Below are 20,655 nucleotides of genomic sequence, written 5' to 3'. Positions count from 1 at the left end.
GTTAAGGCTTGAGGTGGTTATGCGGGGATTTGCAGTTGCCTGCATGGTTTATGGTTTTTATCTATGTTTTCACAGCAGTGTATTCTATCATGGGACTAAAGAGCTTCTGCATATTAAACTATTTGAATGTCATCTCAGATTAAATCATTATCTACTGACGGAATTATGGATTAATTGACATTTCAGTCTTAACTAATAAGATTTAAGAAGAGTAATTTTGTGTGGGTGCTTCTAGTGAGAATCAATAGCTAGTGTGAACCTCATGCAACCCAGGAACTCGGAGATCTTGGTTGGACACTGCTGTGGGTGTGGATTGTGTTGTCACTGTCCAGTTGAACAATAGCCTAATAGTAGAGAAATGTTTTATTTTCCACTGTAGTTGTGAACCATTGCATGCTGGAATGGGTGTAATATCAGTGTCACTCAACACTGTAGGATATTCTCACTGAAGGCTTGTGTGTGGATATAGGCTACGTACGATTTTATTTTACCCGGCATCTGAGAAATACGGGCACACTACGTATGTATGTATGTATGTATGTATGTATGTAGCACACTTACGGTTCGAGCACATCACTGTTTTCACCATTGCACACTAATGGTAGATTTATTTCCATATTGTGTTCTTGTTTCTGTGGACTCCATGGTGGAGATGTAGGAATAGGATCTCCCTGCAGATCCCCTTCCTGTCAACCCACTCCTCACTGTACAGTGCCAGCTTGGTCCGCTCTGGGATTGAATAATGGATAGGGTGCTATTTTAATCTTGGATGTTTCAAACCAGGATTAAGGATGCATCTTTGTTTGACTGTATGATTGTGGATAGGGTGGGGCAAGATGCATTTGTTCTGAGCCACTGTCCCTAGACTCCCAGTGTACATTGACAGTCCTCTCGTTCACATTTTCTATGTATTCTCTCTTCTTCCTCTCTCTCTGAGCTTATTGTGCTGCATATTCTGCAGTCCCTGTGTGACCTTCAGAATGCATTTCATCTGCACTCTCCACCTCCACCCTCTCTCTCTCTCTCTCGCCTGGTTGCGACAGATGCCTACTTAATTATTCTCCTCACATCCTCCTCCAGCTATGCTCTCTACTCAGGCTACAGTAGATTCTTAAGGAGACCCAGTTATATGAATACCTAATTGCATATTAAAGTAGCTAGCTACTAGAGAAAGTACCTATCTATTTGGCCACAATGCATTCTTCAGCCTCAGCAGGAATTCTCTGCTGTCAGGCCCCGTCTGTCACCGCCCCTCTGCTATTTACCCTCCTTTTTCTTGAGCTCTCTCATCCCTCTATCTTGATAGGAACATCCCCTTTCTTTCCTATACCCATCCGTCTCTCTCCTGTACCCTTTCCTCTTTCACCCTACATCTCTCTTTCTCCTGTACCACTCTGTACTCCACCTCTAGCTTGTCTCTCCTTTGCTCTTGTCTCCCCTCTCCCTTTACCACTCTCTCGCCCCCCCTCCCCTCGCTCACTCTCTCCATCTGTGTACCTCTACTTCCTCAAGCGGATTCTTGACCATCGTCGTAGCTTAGCTAGCTGCTGCTATAAATATGCTATCCTGTGGTAGCAGCAAGGCAGAGCACACGTCAGGACATGGGCATGCTAGAGGGCAGGACAGGGGTTGACACTGTCACATAGCTGGGCTCGGAGAGCGAGCGAGAAGAGGCACTGCAAAACTTGAACACTGACGGAGGAGGAGGGAGGGGTCTTTTCGTTAGCTGTGTTTGACTGTGTTGTGCTCGGGACGGGCCTCGCTTTACTGTGCCTCTCTGCTGCGTGTCTGAACTGAACTGGGATTGAGCTCTGGGACCAAGGCCTGGTCAAGGAGTGAGCTGAGCTACAACTGGACTTGGGGATCGGATTAGGGCTGGATCAAACTAAGCCCCGGAGTAGGGCCGAGTTATGGAGATGGATTTTGTGAGGCCGGTGTCGGATGGTTAAAGTGTTTGAGATGAGATGCTCCTGTGCTGCTGGTGGTGCCTGAGGACAGAGCTGAGGACAGAGCTGAGGACAGAGCTGAGGACAGAGCTGAGGACGAACGCCTCGACAGATTTAGACAGGAGCAGAGTGGTGGTGGAGAGAGTGCTGAGCTGTGAGCAAGCTGCTAATGCCAACACTTCTACTGCTGGGGCCGGTGGTGGTATTACTGGTGGTGCTGCTACACCACCCCTTGATCAATGGGACGCAGAGTCACCCCACTCCCAGAGGTCTGACTGTTATTGCTGTTGCAAGGCCTTTTGCTGTACCTCAAGGCTTTAGGTTTGAGGCTATATGCAAAGTGTGTTGTCTTTAAGATGTGCTGACTGTGTCCTCAGGTTTAGAGTAATTATTGGGCGCTAGGGCGCTAGGGTTTGTCCTATCGTGATTATGTACCCATAAAACATTGATATATGAATCTATCGCCCCCATTAGCCACACCGCCAAAAAGTAAAATAAAAAAGCATTTTAAAACATCCGCTAAAACAAAAATTGGGCTGTGGCACGAAATCGAATGAAACTATGGATTTTGACGAAACAAGTTGAAAGCCTGGCAGAGGCTAAGTTCAGGCAATGGCAAATCTTTGGGGAGCAGTGACTGTCTGATGAACGAGCTGTCTTACTGTAGTGAGCTAGGTTACAGGCCAAATCAAACTATTCCTAAGCGCTATGGGAGACTGTTAGTGAACACGCTAAATTCTGGAAAACAGTTAATTCAGTAATGTAGGAAACTGCTAAGATTTATGATGGTTTTAATCAGCATTTTATCTCTTCTGGTTTCCTATTTAAAGAAATGGTCATCATTCTGGTTTTGGCCAGTCAGTTGACTGTTCTTCCCACATACAGCCTCCAGTTGCCTCGATGGATAATCAGTCAACCTCACGTGACTTGGGAAATGGTAGTCTCGGTTTTTCTTTTTGGCAACTCACAGAAACCGACGTTATTGCTGCATTATTAGCTATTGACACCAAGACGTCATTAGAGGCTGACAATTTGGACCCGTCTTTGCTTCAGTGTGCAGCTGGCACAGTAACGCACACTTTTTTTTAAATGTAACTTTAGTATCGGGAAATGTTCCAAAAGTGTGGAAAGCAGCTTTGGTGCTACCACTCCATAAGGGTGGGGATAGTAGTGATCTCGATAATTATCAACCCATTTCCAGGCTCCCCTGTCTTGCGAAAATACTAGAATCATTGGACCACACAGTTACATTATTTTCTATCTGTAAATGGTGTACTTAATGTTAATCAATACGGATTCAGAACCTAACACAGCACCACTACGGCTACCATGCTTGTTGTAAATGATATTGCAAATTCCTTTAAAGAGTTGTGCTGCCATGTCTGTTGAATAAGCTGTCCTCGATATGGTTGGGTTCTGATGCTTGCCAATGGTTTCATAATTATCTCAATGACAAAGTATATGGGATCAAATCTGAGTTCCTTGACTTGCATAAATACTTTTTTTTACAGTCTACTGGATATAAAAAATAAAAATAAATTAAAAAAAAAATATATATATATATGTAATTATTTAGATGCAGATGAGTGTTGATCAGCTTTAATATTGCAGACTGAGTTCTATCAATGTCATTTTTTTTCCTAATTTCCAATCCCCCATATTTTATTTCAATATATTTTCCTTTCGTTTCCCTAACCCTTCCAAACCTCCCCAAATTGGAGTAAACTAATGGACAACAATACTTAGACTTCTACTTCCAATACATACATACATACAGTTAATTCAGAAAGTAATCGGAGCCCTTGATTTTCACCACTTTTTGTTATTCTAAAATGTATTTAAACATTTTTTGAAATCGCTTCAATCTTCACACAATACCCCATAATGACAAAGCGAAAACAGGTTTTTAGAAATGTTGGCAAATGTATTAAAAATAGATACCTTTATCTAAATAAGTACTTACTCTTTGCTAAGAGACTTAATTGAGCTCAGGTGCATCCTGTTTCCATTGATCATCTTTGAGATGTTTTTACAACTTGATTGGAGTCCAACCGTGGTAAATTCAATTGATTGGACATGATTTAGAAAGGCACACACCTGTCTATATAATGCACTGTTGACAGTGCATGTCAGGGCAAAAACCAAGCCATGAGGTAGAAGGAATTGTCCGCAGAGCTCCGAGACGGGATTGTGTCGAGTTACAGATCTGGGGAAGGGTACCAAAAAACACAGTGACTTTCCATTCTTAAATGGAAAAGGTTTGGAACCACCAGAATGCTGGCTGCCCGGCTAAACTGAGCAATCGGGATTGAGGGAAAGATCCAGGCTGTCACAACCGGCCGTGATTGGGAGTTCCGGAGGGCGGCTCACAATTGGCCCAGCGTCGTCCGGGTTTGGCCGGTGTAGGCCGTAACTTACAATTATGGCCTACACCGGCCAAACCCGTAAGTAAGAATTTGTTCTTAGCTGACTTGTCTAATTTAAATAAAGGTTACATTTATAAAAGTAACGGAGCTACAGAGATCCTGTACAGAGATCTTGTACAGCTAAGACAATGCAGGAGTGGCTTTTGATAAGTCTCTGAATGTCCTTGAGTGGGCCAGCCAGAGCCCGGACTTGAAACAAAATATTTGTGCAAAATATTTCTCCCCATCCAACCTGAAAGAGCTTGAGAGGATCTGCAGAGAAGAATGGGAGAAACTCCCCAAATACAGGTGTGCCAAGCTTGTAGCGTCATACCCAGGAAGACTTGTGGCTGTAATTGCTGTCAAAGGTGCTACAATAAAGTACTGAGTGAAGGGTCTGGATACTTATGTAAATGTAAGATTTCAGTTTCTTCCTGTTTTGATACATTCGCAAAAATGTATTTTTGGTGTGGCCTTTGTCATTATGGGGTGTTGTGTGTAGATTGATGATGGGGGGGAACTATTTTAATCAATTTTAGAATAAGGCTGTAACTTAACAATGTGGAAAAAGTCAAGGTCTGAATACTTACCAAATGCACTGAATACCTTTTACGGCCACTGTACATTTTACTTTAGTTATCCCTCTTTTCCTTATAGTCCCACCCTTCAGCTACCATCAACCCCTCAAACTATCTCTTAACCATACAGTTTTGATTTCTACTTGCCATATATTTTTCAATTGTGCTGCTACCACCTGGTTATTCTACCATGCACCTTAGAGGTTGCTGTACCTAGTCATGGAACACTGGTCACTTAATGTTTACATACTGTTTTACCCACTTCATATGTATACTACATGACCAAAAGTTTGTGGACACCTTGTTGAACATCTCATTACAAAATCATGGCCATTAAAATGGGGTTGGTTCCCCCTTTGCTGCTATAACAGCCTTCACTCTTCTGGGAATGCCTTCCACTAGATGTTGGAACGTTGCTGTCTGGACTTGCTTCCATTCAGCCACCAGCATTACTGAGGTCGGGCACTGTTGTTTGGTGATTATGAAGGTGCTACATTGAAAGTCACTGAGCTCTTCAGTAAGGTCATTCTACTGCCAGTGTTTGTCTATGGAGATTGCATGGCTGTGTCCTCAATTGTATACACCTGTCAGCAACGGGTGTGGCTGAAATAGCCATTTGAAGGGTTGTCCACATACTTGTGTATATAGTGTATGACTTTATTCTAGTTGATCCCTATCCTCTTTAATTATTGCTGTACATATACTATTCAGAGATTCTATCCATATACTGTCCATAATGTCTAAACATCCCATGTATGAACGAGCACACAGCCATGCAATCTCCATAGGGAAGCACTGGCAGTAGAATGGCCTTACTGAAGAGCTCTGTGACTTTCAATGTGGCGCCGTCACGGATGCCACCTTTCCAACAAGTCAGTTTGTCAAATTTCTACCCTGCAAGAGCTGCCCCAGTCAACTGTAAGTGCTGACATTCTGAAGTGGAAACGTCTAGGAGCTAAAGCGTCTCAGCTGCTCAGAACGGGACCACCGAGTGCTGAAGAGCGTAAAAATCGTCTATCCTCGGCTGCAACCCTCACTACCAAGTTCTAAACTGCCTCTGGAAGCAATGTCAGCACAAGAACTGTTCGTCGGGAGCTTCATGAAATGGATTTCCATAGCCGAGCAGCCGTGCACACAAGCCTAAGATCACCATGCGCAATGCCAAGCGTTGGCTGGAGTGGTGTAAAGCTTTCCGCCGTTGGACTCTGGACCAGTGGAAACGCGTTCTCTGGTGTGATGAGTCTCGCGCTAAACTATCTGGCAGTCCGACGGACGCATCTGGGTTTGGCGGATGCCAGGAGAACACTACCTGCCCCAATGCATAGTGCCAACTGTAAAGTTAGGTGAAGGAGGAATAATTGTCTGGGGCTGTTTTTCAAGCTAGGTCCCTTAGTTCCAATTAAGGGGAATCTTATTGCTACAGCATACAATGATGTACTAGATGATTATGTGCTTCCAACTTTGTGGCAACAGTTTGGGGGAGGCCCTTTTCTGTTTCAGCATGACAATGCCCCATGCACAAAGCGAGGTCCATACAGGAATGGTTTGTTGATATTGGTGTGGAAGAACTTGACTGGTCTGCACAGAGCCCTGTCCTCAATCCCACTGAACCCCTTTGGGATTAATTGGAGCGCCTACTTTGAGCCAGGCCTAATCGCCAGACATCACTGCCCAACCTCACTAATGGTCTGTGGGCTGAATGCTGCGGGGACTTGCTTCCAATGTTTCAACATCTAGTGGAAAACCTTCCCAGAAGAGTGGAGGCTGTTATAGCAGCAAAGGGGGAACCAACTCCAGATTAATGCCCGAGATTTTGGAATTAGATTTTTGACAATCAGGTGTCCCCACACACACACACACCACCAAGACTAAAAGTATCTCACACACTGAACAAAAATGTAAACGCAACATGTAAAGTGTTTGTCCCATGTTTCGTGAGCTGAAGAAATATGTCCCTGAAATCTTTCATACATACATAAATCTTATTTCTTAGAATTTTGTGCACAAATTGTCTACATCCCTGTTTATTGAGCATTTCTCCTTTGCCAAGATAATCCATCCACCTGACAGGTGTGGCATATCAAGAAGATGATTAAACTGCATGATCATTACACAGGTGCACCTTGTGCTGGGGACATTAAAAGGCCACTTTAAAATGTGCCGTTTTGTCTAACACAATGCCACATGTCTAAAGTTTTGAGGGCGTGTGCGTTTGGCATGCTAACTGCAGGAATGTCCACCAGAACTGTTGCCAGAGAATTGAGTGTTCATTTCTATACCATAAGCCACCTCCGTCGTTTTAGAGAATTTGGCATAACATCCAACCGGCCTCACAACAGCAGACCATCTGAAACGACGCCAGCCCATGACCTCCACATCCAGCTTCTTCACCTGCAGGATCGTCTGAGGGGTGGGGGATTTCTTGGGAATATTTCTGTCTGTAAAGACCTTTTTGTGGGGAAGAACTCATTCTGATTGGCTGGGCCTGGCTCCCCAGTTGGTGGGCTTGACTGCCAAGTGGGTGGGCCTATGCCCACCCATGGCTGCAGCCCTGCCCAGTCATGTGAAATCCATAGATTACGGCATAATTAATGTTGCATGTTTTATTTTTGTTATTGTTTTTATTTTCACCTGTCACATCACAAAGTCCTCACCATCTGTTGGCTGTCAATAATTGTCGATAGACAATGCTATCGTAATATCACCCGACCCTATTGGGAGTTGTGCTATATACTGTAGGTGTTCATTTTTTTCTGATGGTTTCAGCTTTTTGTTTTTATTGTACAATTGTGTTTTCTTACTGTGTACCTTTTCTCCCCACACTGAATGAGAAGTTTGAAAGACCTTATGGGAAGAAATTGTGTGTTTGGGGGGTTGAATAGAAATGTTTAAGGTTTGTGTGTGTGGGCACTAGCCTTTGTATTTATTAAGGATCCCCATTACTCTTCCTGGGGTCCAAACAAGATTAAGGCAATTACTTAACAAAGATAAATTAAACAGTACGTCATACAAACAACACATTATTACACCACTACTCTGAGTACTTTATGCCTGCATTTGTTTGGTAACATCCAGTAATTTTATCCAGCCATATGCAATAGGCTAAGTCCATGTTCTCTATTTATTCCTGACTGATGTTATGTATCCTCTTCAGTGTGAAAAACTCCAGCTACAGCCTTCCGTCCTACCACCCTTATAACAGCTATGAGTGCTCCGAGGGCAGGCAGAGTGAGCGGGCTGGCCTGTGTGGTCTTTCCAACCTGGGAAACACCTGCTTCATGAACTCTGCACTGCAGGTACCATACCCTAACCCCTCAACTTGCGCCAATAATGTTTGTACCGTGTTTTGTGCTGCTATCATGTTGTGTTGTCATGTGGTGTTGCTACCATGGTGTGTTGTCATGTGTTGCTGCCATGCTATGTTGTGGTCTTAGGTCTCTCTTTATGTAGTGTTGTGGTGTCTCTCTTGTCGTGATCTGTATTTGGTCCCTCTTTTTTTTTTTTTTAATTGCAGCCCCTGCAGGAGGTATTTTACCTTGTAAATAAGAATTAGTTTTTTACTGGTTAAATAAAAATATACATTAAACTGTTAACTCTGAACTCTGGTGTGTATGCATTGGTTTTAATTGTATCATGGCAGGAACAGCTGCGGGTATTGATTGACCTTTGGCATTGTATTATACTGTTGGTTTAGGTGATTCCTTTGACTGTTAGATTTTCTCATTATTCCCTGTCTCTTGCATATTTTACTGCTTCTTTTCCCAACTTGAATCGTTTTTATATATTTTTCTGCAGTGTTTAAGTAATGTACCTCCTCTCACCGAGTATTTCCTGAAAGACAAGTACAACGATGAGTTGAACGAGGACAACCCTCTGGGAATGAAAGGGGAGATCGCCAAAGCCTACGCTGAGATCACAAAGCAGTCGTGGTCTGGGAAGTACAGCTACGTCACACCACGGCCTTTCAAGGTAATTTACGGTACCAGGGTTGGTGTCAAGTCCATTTCCATTCCATGCATTTCAGAAGGTACACTGAAATTCCAATTATCTTCAATGCTTTTTAATTGGGAAAATGTGTAATTGGAATTTGGTTCACATTCTGAATTGACTGGAATTTAAATGGAATTGACTCCAACCCTGTACTGTACCATACCAACTTCTGAAATTCACATGGTCTGAAAGTTGTTCCCTCACTTCTGCCTTGATTCTGGATTGAAATGCAGCTATGATGTGCCCAATCCCAAATTGACCCTTAGACCCACAAGCCACAACAACCGAGTCTCTTGAGCAGTGATGTAGTGGTAGAAAGAATGGGTGGGTAAACACTGATTTCCATTCGTGGTGAATAAAGTAACGCTCCCTATACTTTCAATGTGGTTTTCCGCAATAGGTAGGTAAACATTCACGCAAAATTGAAAAGGTGCGTAAACGGTGTTTACGTGCGTTTACCCTCGATTACACCACTGCTCTAGAGTAGATCAGAAAGGATCCCACATAAGAAATATGGCAATATTCCTACTTTGCTAACTGACAGGCTACAGGTTGGTGGAATCTGTGCTATTTTGCTTGCTTCCACCAATTCAATCTACACAAGTTCCCTAGGGGTGAGGTGTCAATTTGGAATTTCCTATAGATCTGTTGCTGAACCTGTTGTGTGTGTCTATGTTCTCCCCTCCCTCCAGACCCAGGTGGGTCGCTTCGCCCCCCAGTTCTCAGGCTACCAGCAGCAGGACTCTCACGAGCTGCTGGCCTTCCTGTTGGATGGTCTACACGAGGACCTGAACCGTATCAGGAAGAAACCCTACATCCTGCTCAAAGATGCTGAGGGCAGGCCTGACAAGGTCTGTTACTGCTAGCTTGCTGCACTCTTTATTTTGTTAGTTTAGTTTCATTCACTTTACTATTTGCCAGGGACCATGCACACTTTGTCAAAAATGGTTCCTCACTATCTTCCCTCCCCTCTGTGTGTCTGTAGGTGGTGGCCGAGGAGGCGTGGGAGAACCACATCAAGAGGAACGACTCCATCATCGTGGACATCTTCCACGGCCTGTTCAAGTCCACCCTGGTGTGCCCCGTCTGCGCCAAGGTCTCCGTCACCTTTGACCCCTTCTGCTACCTGACGCTGCCGCTGCCCATGAAAAAGGAGCGCACTCTGGAGGTCTACCTGGTCAGGCTGGACCCCCTGGCCAAACCCACACAGGTAACTACAGTATCTGGGTTGTATTCATTAGTGCACACTGTAGCAAAAGCTTTTACAACTGAAAACAAAAACAAATGTTTCTTATTGGATAGCACCTCCCCGTTTTGGCCTGTTTGCTTCTGTTTTGTACCTAGTGAATATGACTAAGGTCAGTCTGGACCCCCTGGCCAAACCCACACAGGTACTGAGCTGTTACCGCCTACCTAGAAATTAGTCATCCTTCACATATTGTGGTCACCCACAATATTCTCTGCTTTTTAATGGATATCCTCTGAAGTGGATTTCAGTATGCTCTGAATAGGGCTAGATGGAATCTGGAGGGAGGTCTTTTTTCTCAATACCTTTTGAAGGCTTGGTGTATATTTAATGAATCTGCAGCTATTCATTCTTCATTGGGTTTGGGTAAATTCTGCTCCTGTGGATTAAGTTATGAGTTAATCTTAGGACCCCGGCTTAATGGCTGTTTGTCTTTCTCTGTGTTTCAGTATAAACTGACTGTGCCCAAGGTGGGCTACATATCAGACCTCTGTACTTCGCTCTCCACTCTATCTGGTGTCCCTGCTGAGAAGGTAAGACACACACACACACACACACACACACACACACGCGTCTGTCCTGCTATTAACTAAATCAGTTCTCCCTCAAAAAATTGGTTTTTGGCCTCAAGGGGTTTTATACCTGGTTAAATAGTGGCTAAATTAAAATGTACGCTCTGGAATGGTGTACAGTGCATTCGGAAAGTATTCAGACCCTTTCACTTTTTCCAGATTTTGTTACATTACAGCCTTATTCTAAAATTGATCAAATAATTTTTTTCCTTATCAATCTACACACAATACCCCATAATGACAGTGAAAACAGTTTTTGGGAAATTTCAGCAGATTTATAACAAATAAAAAACAGATACCTTATTTACATAAGAATTCAGACCCTTTACTATGAGTCTCGAAATTGAACTGATTCTGTATCATCCTTAAGATGTTTCTACAACTTGATTGGAGTCCACCTGTGGTAAATTCAATTGATTGGAAAGGCACACACCTGTCTATAGAAGGTCCCACAGTTGACAGTGCATGTCAGAGCAAAAACTAAGCCACGAGGTCGAAGGAATTGTCCGTAGAACTCCGAGACAGGATTGTGTCGGCACAGTACCAAACTGAGCAATCGGGGGAGAAGGCCCTTGTTCAGGAAAGTGACCAAAAACCTGATGGTCACTCTGGCAGAGTTCCTCTGTGGAGATGGGAGAACCTTCCAGAAGGACAACCATCTCTGCAGCACGCCACCAATCAGGCCTTTATGGTAGAGTGGACAGATGGGAGCCAATCCTCAGTAAAAGGTATATGACAGCCCGCTTGGAGTATGCCAAAAGGCACCTAAAGGACTTTCGGACCATGAGAAACCAGATTCTCTGGTCTGATGAAACCAAGATTGAACTCTTTGGCTTGTATGCCAAGCGTCACGTCTGGAGGAAACCTGGCACCATCCCTACGGTGAAGCATGGAAGTGGCAGCATCATGCTGTGGGTATGTTTTTCAGCTGCAGGGACTGGGAGACTAGTCAGGAACGAGGCTAAGATGAATGGAGCAATGTATAGAGAGATCCTTGATGAAAACCTGCTCCAGAGGGCTCAGGACCTCAGACTGGGGCGAAGGTTCACCTTCCAACAGGACAACAACCTAAGCACACAGCCAAGACAACACAGGAGTTGCTTTGGGACAAGTCTCTGAATGTCCTTGAGTGGCCCAGCCAGAGCCCGGACTTGAACCCGATCAAACATCTCTGGAGAGACCTGAAAATAGCTGTGCAGCGACGCTCCCCATCCAACCTGACAGAGCTTGAGAGGATCTGCAGAGAAGAATGGGAGAAACTCCCCAAAAACAGGTGTGCCAAGCATGTAGCATCATACCCAAGAACACTCAAGGCTGTAATCGCTGCCAAAGGTGCTTCAACAAAGTACTGAGTAAAGGGTCTGAAAACTTATGTAAATGTGATATTTCAAGTTTTTTATTTATACATTTGCAAAAATTCTAAACCTGTATTTGCTTTGTCATTATTGGGTATTGTGTGTAGATTGATGAGCAAAAAAAGCAATTTAATCAATTTTAGAATAAGGCTGTAACGCAACAAAATGTGGAAAAAGTCAAGGGGTCTGAATACTTTCCGAATGCACTATGTGTACTTAAAATGTTTTTATTTTCTTTCCAAATTCAGATGATTGTAACAGATATCTACAACCATCGGTTCCATCGTATCTTTGCCACCAATGAGAACCTCAGTAGCATCATGGAGAGGGACGACATCTATGTGTGAGTGTCAGATAGACTTTTCTGATGAAGGCAGTTGGATGAAGCAGTGTCTACTCTCCCTCCAGTGTTAGATCTGAGAAACCTGGGTCATATTCATTAGGCACCAAACAGAAGGGCGTGGACTGAAACCGGAAGGGACTACCTGAACCTGTACAATAGGAAACACTGTTTTCCCTTGCAAATGTTTTGCTACGGTATGCCCGAATGAATACGACCCTTAACTTACCAAAGATGCGAACATCTGCAACACATTCACCCTACCCTATAGTTCTGTAGTTTTGAGGTGGCAGTGCATTTGTTCTTAGTAACTAACTTAACGTAGCATGCATCTGAGCGGGGTTTCTTTCCTTCTTGTCCAGACGAGAAAGAGAAAAATCTGCACAGGTTCTCTTGTGCACTGTTCAACCAATAAATATGTAAATATGGAGGAGGAGTTAAGATGGAGTGTCGCCTTGTTAACATCCAAAAGCGGTATTTACGTCACAGGCTCTTTCCATTTACCCTGAAAACCGGATGCATCTGCTTGTTTCCAAGCCCACAGAGGGTGGTTCTTAACTGACTTGCCATAGTGAATAAAGGTTAAATTAATGGGGGGAAAAATAAAACTCTCCTTGTTGTACAGCTTTGAGGTGGCAGTGAACCGGCTGGAGGACACAGACCATGTGGTGATCCCAGTCCACCTTAGAGAAAAGTACAAGCAGTCAGGGTACAACCACACCTCCACTCCTCTGTTTGGCCAGCCCTTCCTCATCACTGTCTCCAGAACACTCAGCGAGGACAAGCTCTACAACATGCTGCTGCTACACCTCTGGTGGGTCACACACACATGCTCTACAACAGTATTCAGACCTTTACTCAGTACTTTGTTGAAACACCTTTAGCAGCGATTACAGCCTCGAGTCTTCTTGGGTATGACGGTACAAGCTTGGCACACCTGTATTTGGGGAGTTTCTCTGATTCTTCTCTACCAATCCTCTCAAACTCTTGTCAGTTTGGACAGGGAGCGTTGCTGCACAGCTATTTTCAGGTCTCTCCAGAGATGTTCGATCAGGTTCAAGTCCGGTCTCTGGCTGGGCCACTCAAGTACATTCAGAGACTTGTCCCAAAACCACTACTGCGTTGTCTTGGCTCTGTGCTTAGAGTCATTGTCCTGTTGGAAGGTGATCCTTCGCCCCAGTCTGAGGTACTGAGCGCTCTGGAGCAGGCTTTCATCAAGGATCTCTTTGTACTTTGCTCTTTTCATCATCTTTCCCTCGATCCTGATGCTCCCCATCCAACCTGACAGAGCTTGAGAGGCTCTGCAGAGAACAATGGGAGAAACTCCCCAAATACAGGTGTGCCAAGCATGTAGCATCATACCCAAGAAGACTTGAGGCTGTAATCACTGCCGAAGGTGCAACAAAGTACTGAATAAAGGGTCTGAATACTTATGTAAATGTGATAATTAAGTTTTTGCTTTGTCATTATGGGGTATATTGTGTAGATTGAGGGGGAAAAAAACAATTTAATCCTAAAATCACATACATGCGCTACAGCAAGCTTTACAACATGCTACTGCTACGCCTCTGGTGGGTAGGTAACCATCTCAGAGACTGCCGTTAACTGACCTTGTGCTCTGCGCTCTTGTTAATTACTTAGCCTAATTGTGACAGATGTTGATGTAAAAAGGGCTATATGAATACATTTGATTGCTCTTTTCATTGTTTCTAGGGAACCTTTTTAGTTTCTAGTGTAAACAAGGCTTTGACACAATGTCCCGATTTAAATGTTTTCTACTCCGGGAGCACTGATGAACTGAGTAATAACAGCACTGAGGGTGGATGTTTCTTTCTTTGGGGGGAGCATATAAATGATGTTGTTGGACTATGTCTATATGTATTGAATGGGAACTGATTATATTAGTATTGTGTGTTTTTGTGTTGTATGGTGCAGTCGGTTTGTGCGTTCTGTCGTTGAGGAGGAGGACACTGAGGAGACAACCCCCTCTTCTAAACAACATATTGTCAATGGCAATGCTACCAATGGGGTCCTGGAGGAGGGCTCTCCCAGTACGTAACACACACACGCTCAAACAGACACACTTACACATGCACTCACCTGGGACTTTTTCCTGAAGAATGTGTTTGTTTCATATGATTGTGTTTCCCTTTGATGTATTTTGTAATTGATGTGTAAATAGATATGTATAGTGGAGACTGTGGTCTCAGCATTAAATAAAGGTTAAATAAAAAATGTAACCCCTGTCGATAAAGCTATTCCAAAATCTGATCGGCTGATCCACTCCATTCCAGGCGAGATGGAGACTGATGAGCAGGATGGAGACGACGAATCCAGTCAGGACCAGGAGCTGCCCTCTGAGAATGACAACAGCCAATCAGAGGACTCTGTGGGTGGTGGGGACAACGAGCTGGAGAACGGGGTTGGTCCAGGGGGAGAGAACTCTGGGACCAAAGGTCACCAGAACCAAACGTCTATGACGATGGGAGAGAAGAGATTGTTTACATTCCAGTTTAACAACATGGGCAAGACTGACTTCAGCTTAATCAAGGAGGAACCCCGGCAGATCCGGTTCGATGAGGGACACCTCAGACTCAGTGGTAAGATGGGCATTTTACATATGGTACGCAGATGAAGTTGAAACCCTCCAATAAAGATAAAAACATGGTAACATTCGAGTAACAACATTATACGTATTGTAAGCACTAAGCAGTGCCTCTACTAGTTCTTAATGCACAATCCACCTTTCTCGTTCTGTTATATTCTCACCTATACAATGAGTCTTTAAGGGTATATTGCTCTCTCTCTGTAACAGACCAGTCCTATCTCTCTTTGGACTGGGAACCAGAGGTCAAGAAAAAACACTTTGATGAGGGTATCACAGAGGTAAGGCTTTCTACTCTCCTCTAACACTAGAAATCATTTTACTTACACTACCCTCTGTATTTATTTGGACAGTGAAAATATGGCCTTATACTCCAGCATTTTGTATTTGAGATGAAATGTTTCATATAAGGGGTGACAGTACAGAATGTCACCTTTTTATTTGAGTGTATATTCGTACATATGTTTTACCATTTAGAAATGAAGTCACTATGTATCTAGTCCCCCCATTGGAATACTTTTTTTTCCATAAGTATTTGGACTAATTAACTTATAGTGTATTAAAGTGGTCAAAAGTTTAGTATTTGGTCCCATATTCCTAGACTACATCAAGCTTGTGACTCTACAAACTTGTTGGATGCATTTGCAGTTTGTTTTGGATGTCTTTTGGATAATGTTTTGCCCAGTAGGAGCTGAATGGTGAATAATGTATTGTCATTTTGGAGTCACTTTTATTATAAATAAGAATAAATGTTTCTGAACACTTCTACATTTAAAAAAAAAAATGTATTTAACCTTTATTTAACTAGGCAAGTCAGTTAAGAGCAAATTCTTATTTACAATGACAGCCTGCGGGGATGGGGGCTGTATTTTTTATTTTTTTTAAGCCATGAATGTGAATGGTACCATGATTATGGATAATCATGAATAATGATACGTGAGAAAGTTACAGAGCCACAAATATCATTATCCCCCAAAAATTATAACCACCCCTGTTATTGGTAATGGTGAGAGGTTAGCATTTTTTGGGGGGGGTATGATTTTGGTCCTCTAACTTTCTCACTCATCATTATGACATTGATTACTGTCGCCTGATATGAAACATTTGATCTAAAATAAAAAATGCTGGAGTATAGAGCCAAATTTACAAATGTTTGCGTCGCTGTCTAAATAAATAAAGAGAGGTGTACAGTATATCAATTAATGTCAGACTGTCTGTCCTTATGCATTCAAACTGAAACAGTGTTTCCCAACCCTTGTGGGCGAGTTTGTTGATCAAATAGTTAGAATGGCTGGAGGTATTTGAGGAGAGGCTTGGGAAACACTGTTGTAGAATGAATGTCTCTCTTTAAGCCTTGGATGGTAATAGTACTGTACTAAATAAGTAATAACAAATCTCACTGTCTGTGAACAGGACTTTGAGAAGCATGAGAGCATGGATTATAAGCCTCAGAAGAAAGCCTTCTTCAAACTGAAAGACTGCATCGAGCTGTTCACCACCAAAGAGAAGCTCGGAGCTGAGGACCCATGGTGAGACTTAACTTCATATTGTCAAGGCTAATAAAGAAAATAACGAACATTTAAAAGAATACTTCACTCAAAATAAAAATTAACATGTGTTAACGTGATATTAATCTCCATTAACCCAGAACAAAAATGTTCCGTAATTTGGGTTGATGCGTAATTTATCCTGGCTGTCTCAGCTACTAAGAAAGTATATGCTTTTTTAAATTGCCACATAAAATATAATTAATTAATCTATGCCAGGTATTGTCCAAACTGCAAGGAGCACCAGCAGGCCACTAAGAAGCTGGACCTGTGGTCTCTGCCTCCAGTCCTGGTGGTCCATCTGAAACGCTTCTCCTACAGCAGATATATGAGGGACAAGCTGGATTCACTAGTCGATTTCCCACTCAGGTACGGTTTAGACCAGACGGACATACTTTTCTGTCAAAGTAAGCTATATTGTCAAAGTTTATGAACAAGTATGATTGTGTAAATTAAAAACATTCAGCTGTTTCCCTATGGCTTAAAGGGATACTTCTGGATTTTGGTCTACTTCCCCAGCGTCCGATGAACTTGTGGATACAGTTTTTATGTCTCTGCGAGCAATTTGAAGGAAGTTGCTAACCTGTATGCCCATCCACTTCGTCATTGTGCTGACGCTAGTTAGCATTGGTTCACAAAACTACCTCTAACTTCCCTTATACAGGACACAGACATAACAAAAGGTATCCACAAGTTCATCTGACTCTGGGGAACTAGTTAAAGGGCCTCATTGCCAAAATCCTGAAGTATCCCTTTAAGTTGTAAATCACTTATACCAATGTTAAATGTCTCTTGAATGGTTCTTTGTGTGATTCTTTCTCCAGTGACATGGAAATGTCAGAGTTCCTGATCGACCCTAATGCTGGTCCCTGTCGCTACGATCTCATTGCGGTCTCCAACCACTACGGAGGCATGGGAGGAGGACACTGTAAGTCTGATTTTTAAGTATTTTTATTTGACAAGTTACTCATCAACACTACAACTTTATTTGAACGTAATGTGTATTAAAAATTATTAATCCAGACATTGCTAGCCACAGTCTTATCTGAGTTGATTCAACAGTCTTAATTCCATGCTTGCTTTTAGCAGACAAATGCTCATCTTCTCATCTTATCTTTGGGACACTTAGATACTGCTTATGCGAAGAACAAGGATGATAACAAGTGGTACAACTTTGACGACAGCAGTGTCTCTCCAGCCAACGAAGATCAGATAGTGGTGAGTTCCATAGTCTTCTAACATCTTGTCAGATACACAGCACTGCCCAGTGTGAATTGAATGTGCACTTATATATATGTGTGTGTGTGTGTTCAGTCCAAAGCAGCGTACGTGCTGTTCTACCAGCGCCAGGACACAGTGAAGGGAACAGGCTACTTCAATCTGGACCGGGAGGAGGAGGAGGAAGAGGAGGTGGAGGAAGAGGAAGAGGAGGAGGAGGAGGAGAACAGAGCAGGGAAGGAGGAGAGGAAGAGCGTCGCATCATCCCAGGGGGCCTCTGCTTCAGTTCAGAGCGACGAAGAGGATGTCAACGACAATGTCACCATGAAAACCAAATGAGCTGGAGAAACGGAGACAGAGCGAGACACAATAATATCCATCCTAAGCCATATCGACAGACACAGAGCAGTGTGCCAGGCCTGAGGCTAACCTCTGACACCATCCAGGCCTACAATGAGTGGGCTACCAGGGGAAACTAACCACTGAGAAGTTTGTCAGTGCTGGAACAACGAAGCAACATTACTAAAGAAATCAGGGCCTATAGTTGTCTGTGGTCCGACCGACCGGTCTTATTCGGGTCGCAGTGATTCTCCATGTCCATTCTACATGAATCATCCACTCTGGAGGAAAAAGATGTCAAGCTCTGTTCTGATTTTGAACAATGACATCATACTGAAATCGAATGGCTCCATTAGAAGCGTTAGGAAGGCCAGAGTTCAGTTCATCATAGTATCAAACACAGAATGTCACAGTGCAGTGGTGTCACTGCTTTGGCGCTTGGAACCGATACTCTCTCTCTCCCACCCACCTGCTTTAATTTTATGTTTTTATATTTCTGAGAGAGCAATGCATTGGCATACCATTTTACAATTATTTTTAAGCTAGGCCTTGTAAATATATTTTTTGAATGAACACTGAATTATTATTAAGTTTTCATGATGCGCTGAAGCCTTTTTGGGGATTCGTCCTTACACTTTTATTTTGTTGCACAATCACCTCCACTCCCATTTTTTTTTTTTTATAATGAATTGTATGTTAGTGCCACGTACTGCAATTGTTTTACAAATTACTCTGAGCCAAGGTCTTCTCAGTTAAAACGCTTTGAATGCTGCCTTTAAACACTGTGGTCAACAGAACACGCATCCACACATAGTGACTGCTCTGTGTAGAGTAGGAGTGCTGATCTAGGATCATTTCTGCCTTTAGGATCATAATGAATAAGGTTATATGGACGGGGGGACCTGATCCTAGATCAGTCCTCCTACTCTGCTTTGTGTATGTGAGGAGGAGGAAGAAGAGCAAAATACATTTCATAATGTAAAACAGCCAAACTAGTCATGTGGTGAACTTGCATTTTAGACACATAACTAATGTACACAATATGAGCCTTATGATTAAGTTCTTATTTTTTTCTTCTGCTGGTCACTACAGTAAGTATCCTCCTAGCGGCATGAAGCCAAGGTCAAGGTCCAGAAACAACCCTTAAACCCCTAGACACTTTTGTAGATCTGAAATGGGGCGAAAAATTCACCTTACCTGTCACATGACAAGATGGAGCTACTACCATATTATTGGTCACATCCAATTCTTTCAGATCTTCATAAGTGATTAGGAGACGTGTTTGCTTAGTAGGGGCTTTTCTGGAACGGACCCACCTCTCTTAGGCTTTATGTTGCCTGGTGATACATTAGATTTCTAGCTTTACACGGCTTATTGAGCCTCTCCTCTACTACCTGCTCCTTCTAGAGGCTTTTTTTGAGATTATGAATATTGGTGATACATTAGATTTCTGTCTCTTGGTTGGATCACCTCAGCCTTAACTCTTAATCTCAGATTGTAGCCTTTAGCACATTATTATGTCACGTTGTCTGTGCATGGCCCTGAAACACAAGCATACACGAGCTAAAACGCACACGCACCTACACTTAAACAGGACACAGATACGAGCTGAAACTCATTCCTACACTCACAGGAACACTTATGTACACACCCTCACACCCTATCTTTGCTGTCCCCAACAGAAATATCCATGAATAGCGACCGCTGCTACCGGAAATCAACCAATTAAAATAATAAGTCAAACACGAGAGCCAGAATGTATGCTGAATGACTGACTTGAAGTGATCCACTTGTAAGGCCAGGTTGTTTTTTTGCCTCTTCTTTTCTTGCTTTGGTTAAATGTGAGGGGGGAAATAGTAGGGGGTTCATTACCTTTGATAGAAATACCTGGGTACTGCTGTATGTGTCCTCTCTTCCAAGGGAAAATAATGCTTCATTTTGGTTGGTGTGTGGAGTAGGGTCTTTCTCTGTAGAGAGTGGGAGGGATGGGTGGATGGTTGAATTACTGATCAGCCTGAGTGGGTGAGATGTGGTGATTACATATAGGATATATAGTACTGTACATAAGAGTTCACTCTGTGAGTGCACATTTGATAACATTTATTTATTTATATGTAAGCATTTAAAAATAAGAAAATATATTTAAAGACCTTGGCAAGACCGAAGATGTAATGGGGATTTGGTTTTATAGACCACAAGTTCAGGTTTTGTCCGAAATGGCACCCTATACTGCATAGAGCTCTGGCCAAAAGTAGTGCCCTATATAGGGAATAGGGTGCCATTTGGGACACAACGAGAATTCTTACCTGTGCTTTTCTCTTCTGGGGGATTGGGTCTTTTTGAAAGGATGTTCTATTGTTCTGACTTTTTTTGTAAAGGTGAATATATTCAGGCATCCTTTGCATGACATGGGGGTTTCCAGGTTTGGCTGCGCTTGAGTTCACTTGGGTTTACATTTGAAATGTGCATGTGTATTTACACACAGACTTCAATAAAGTTGTGTAAAGCCTAGAA

At 42.9% G+C, this 20,655-nt stretch overlaps 1 protein-coding gene across 5 annotated transcripts in view; it reads left to right on the top strand.

The window, feature by feature from the left end:
• Nucleotides 1–20,655, top strand: part of LOC115180587 (ubiquitin carboxyl-terminal hydrolase 15) — a 44,082-nt gene extending 23,427 nt beyond the window's left edge. For all 5 annotated transcript variants that reach the window (XM_029742779.1, XM_029742777.1, XM_029742778.1 and 2 more), the window contains 15 exons: nt 8,084–8,225; nt 8,725–8,898; nt 9,612–9,770; nt 9,905–10,129; nt 10,615–10,698; nt 12,341–12,435; nt 13,058–13,246; nt 14,368–14,483; nt 14,727–15,032; nt 15,248–15,318; nt 16,451–16,566; nt 16,804–16,953; nt 17,409–17,512; nt 17,714–17,802; nt 17,899–20,655. In XM_029742779.1, coding sequence (XP_029598639.1) covers nt 8,084–8,225; nt 8,725–8,898; nt 9,612–9,770; nt 9,905–10,129; nt 10,615–10,698; nt 12,341–12,435; nt 13,058–13,246; nt 14,368–14,483; nt 14,727–15,032; nt 15,248–15,318; nt 16,451–16,566; nt 16,804–16,953; nt 17,409–17,512; nt 17,714–17,802; nt 17,899–18,141 — 2,263 coding nt within the window. In that variant the 3' untranslated portion in view covers nt 18,142–20,655. The remainder of the gene's footprint in view (nt 1–8,083; nt 8,226–8,724; nt 8,899–9,611; nt 9,771–9,904; nt 10,130–10,614; nt 10,699–12,340; nt 12,436–13,057; nt 13,247–14,367; nt 14,484–14,726; nt 15,033–15,247; nt 15,319–16,450; nt 16,567–16,803; nt 16,954–17,408; nt 17,513–17,713; nt 17,803–17,898) is intronic.

Source organism: Salmo trutta, chromosome 40, assembly GCF_901001165.1.
Source record: "Salmo trutta chromosome 40, fSalTru1.1, whole genome shotgun sequence".
NCBI lineage: Eukaryota > Metazoa > Chordata > Actinopteri > Salmoniformes > Salmonidae > Salmo > Salmo trutta.
The sequence above is the reverse complement of the archived record's forward strand: the minus strand, read 5'-3'. Positions and strand labels throughout refer to the sequence as shown.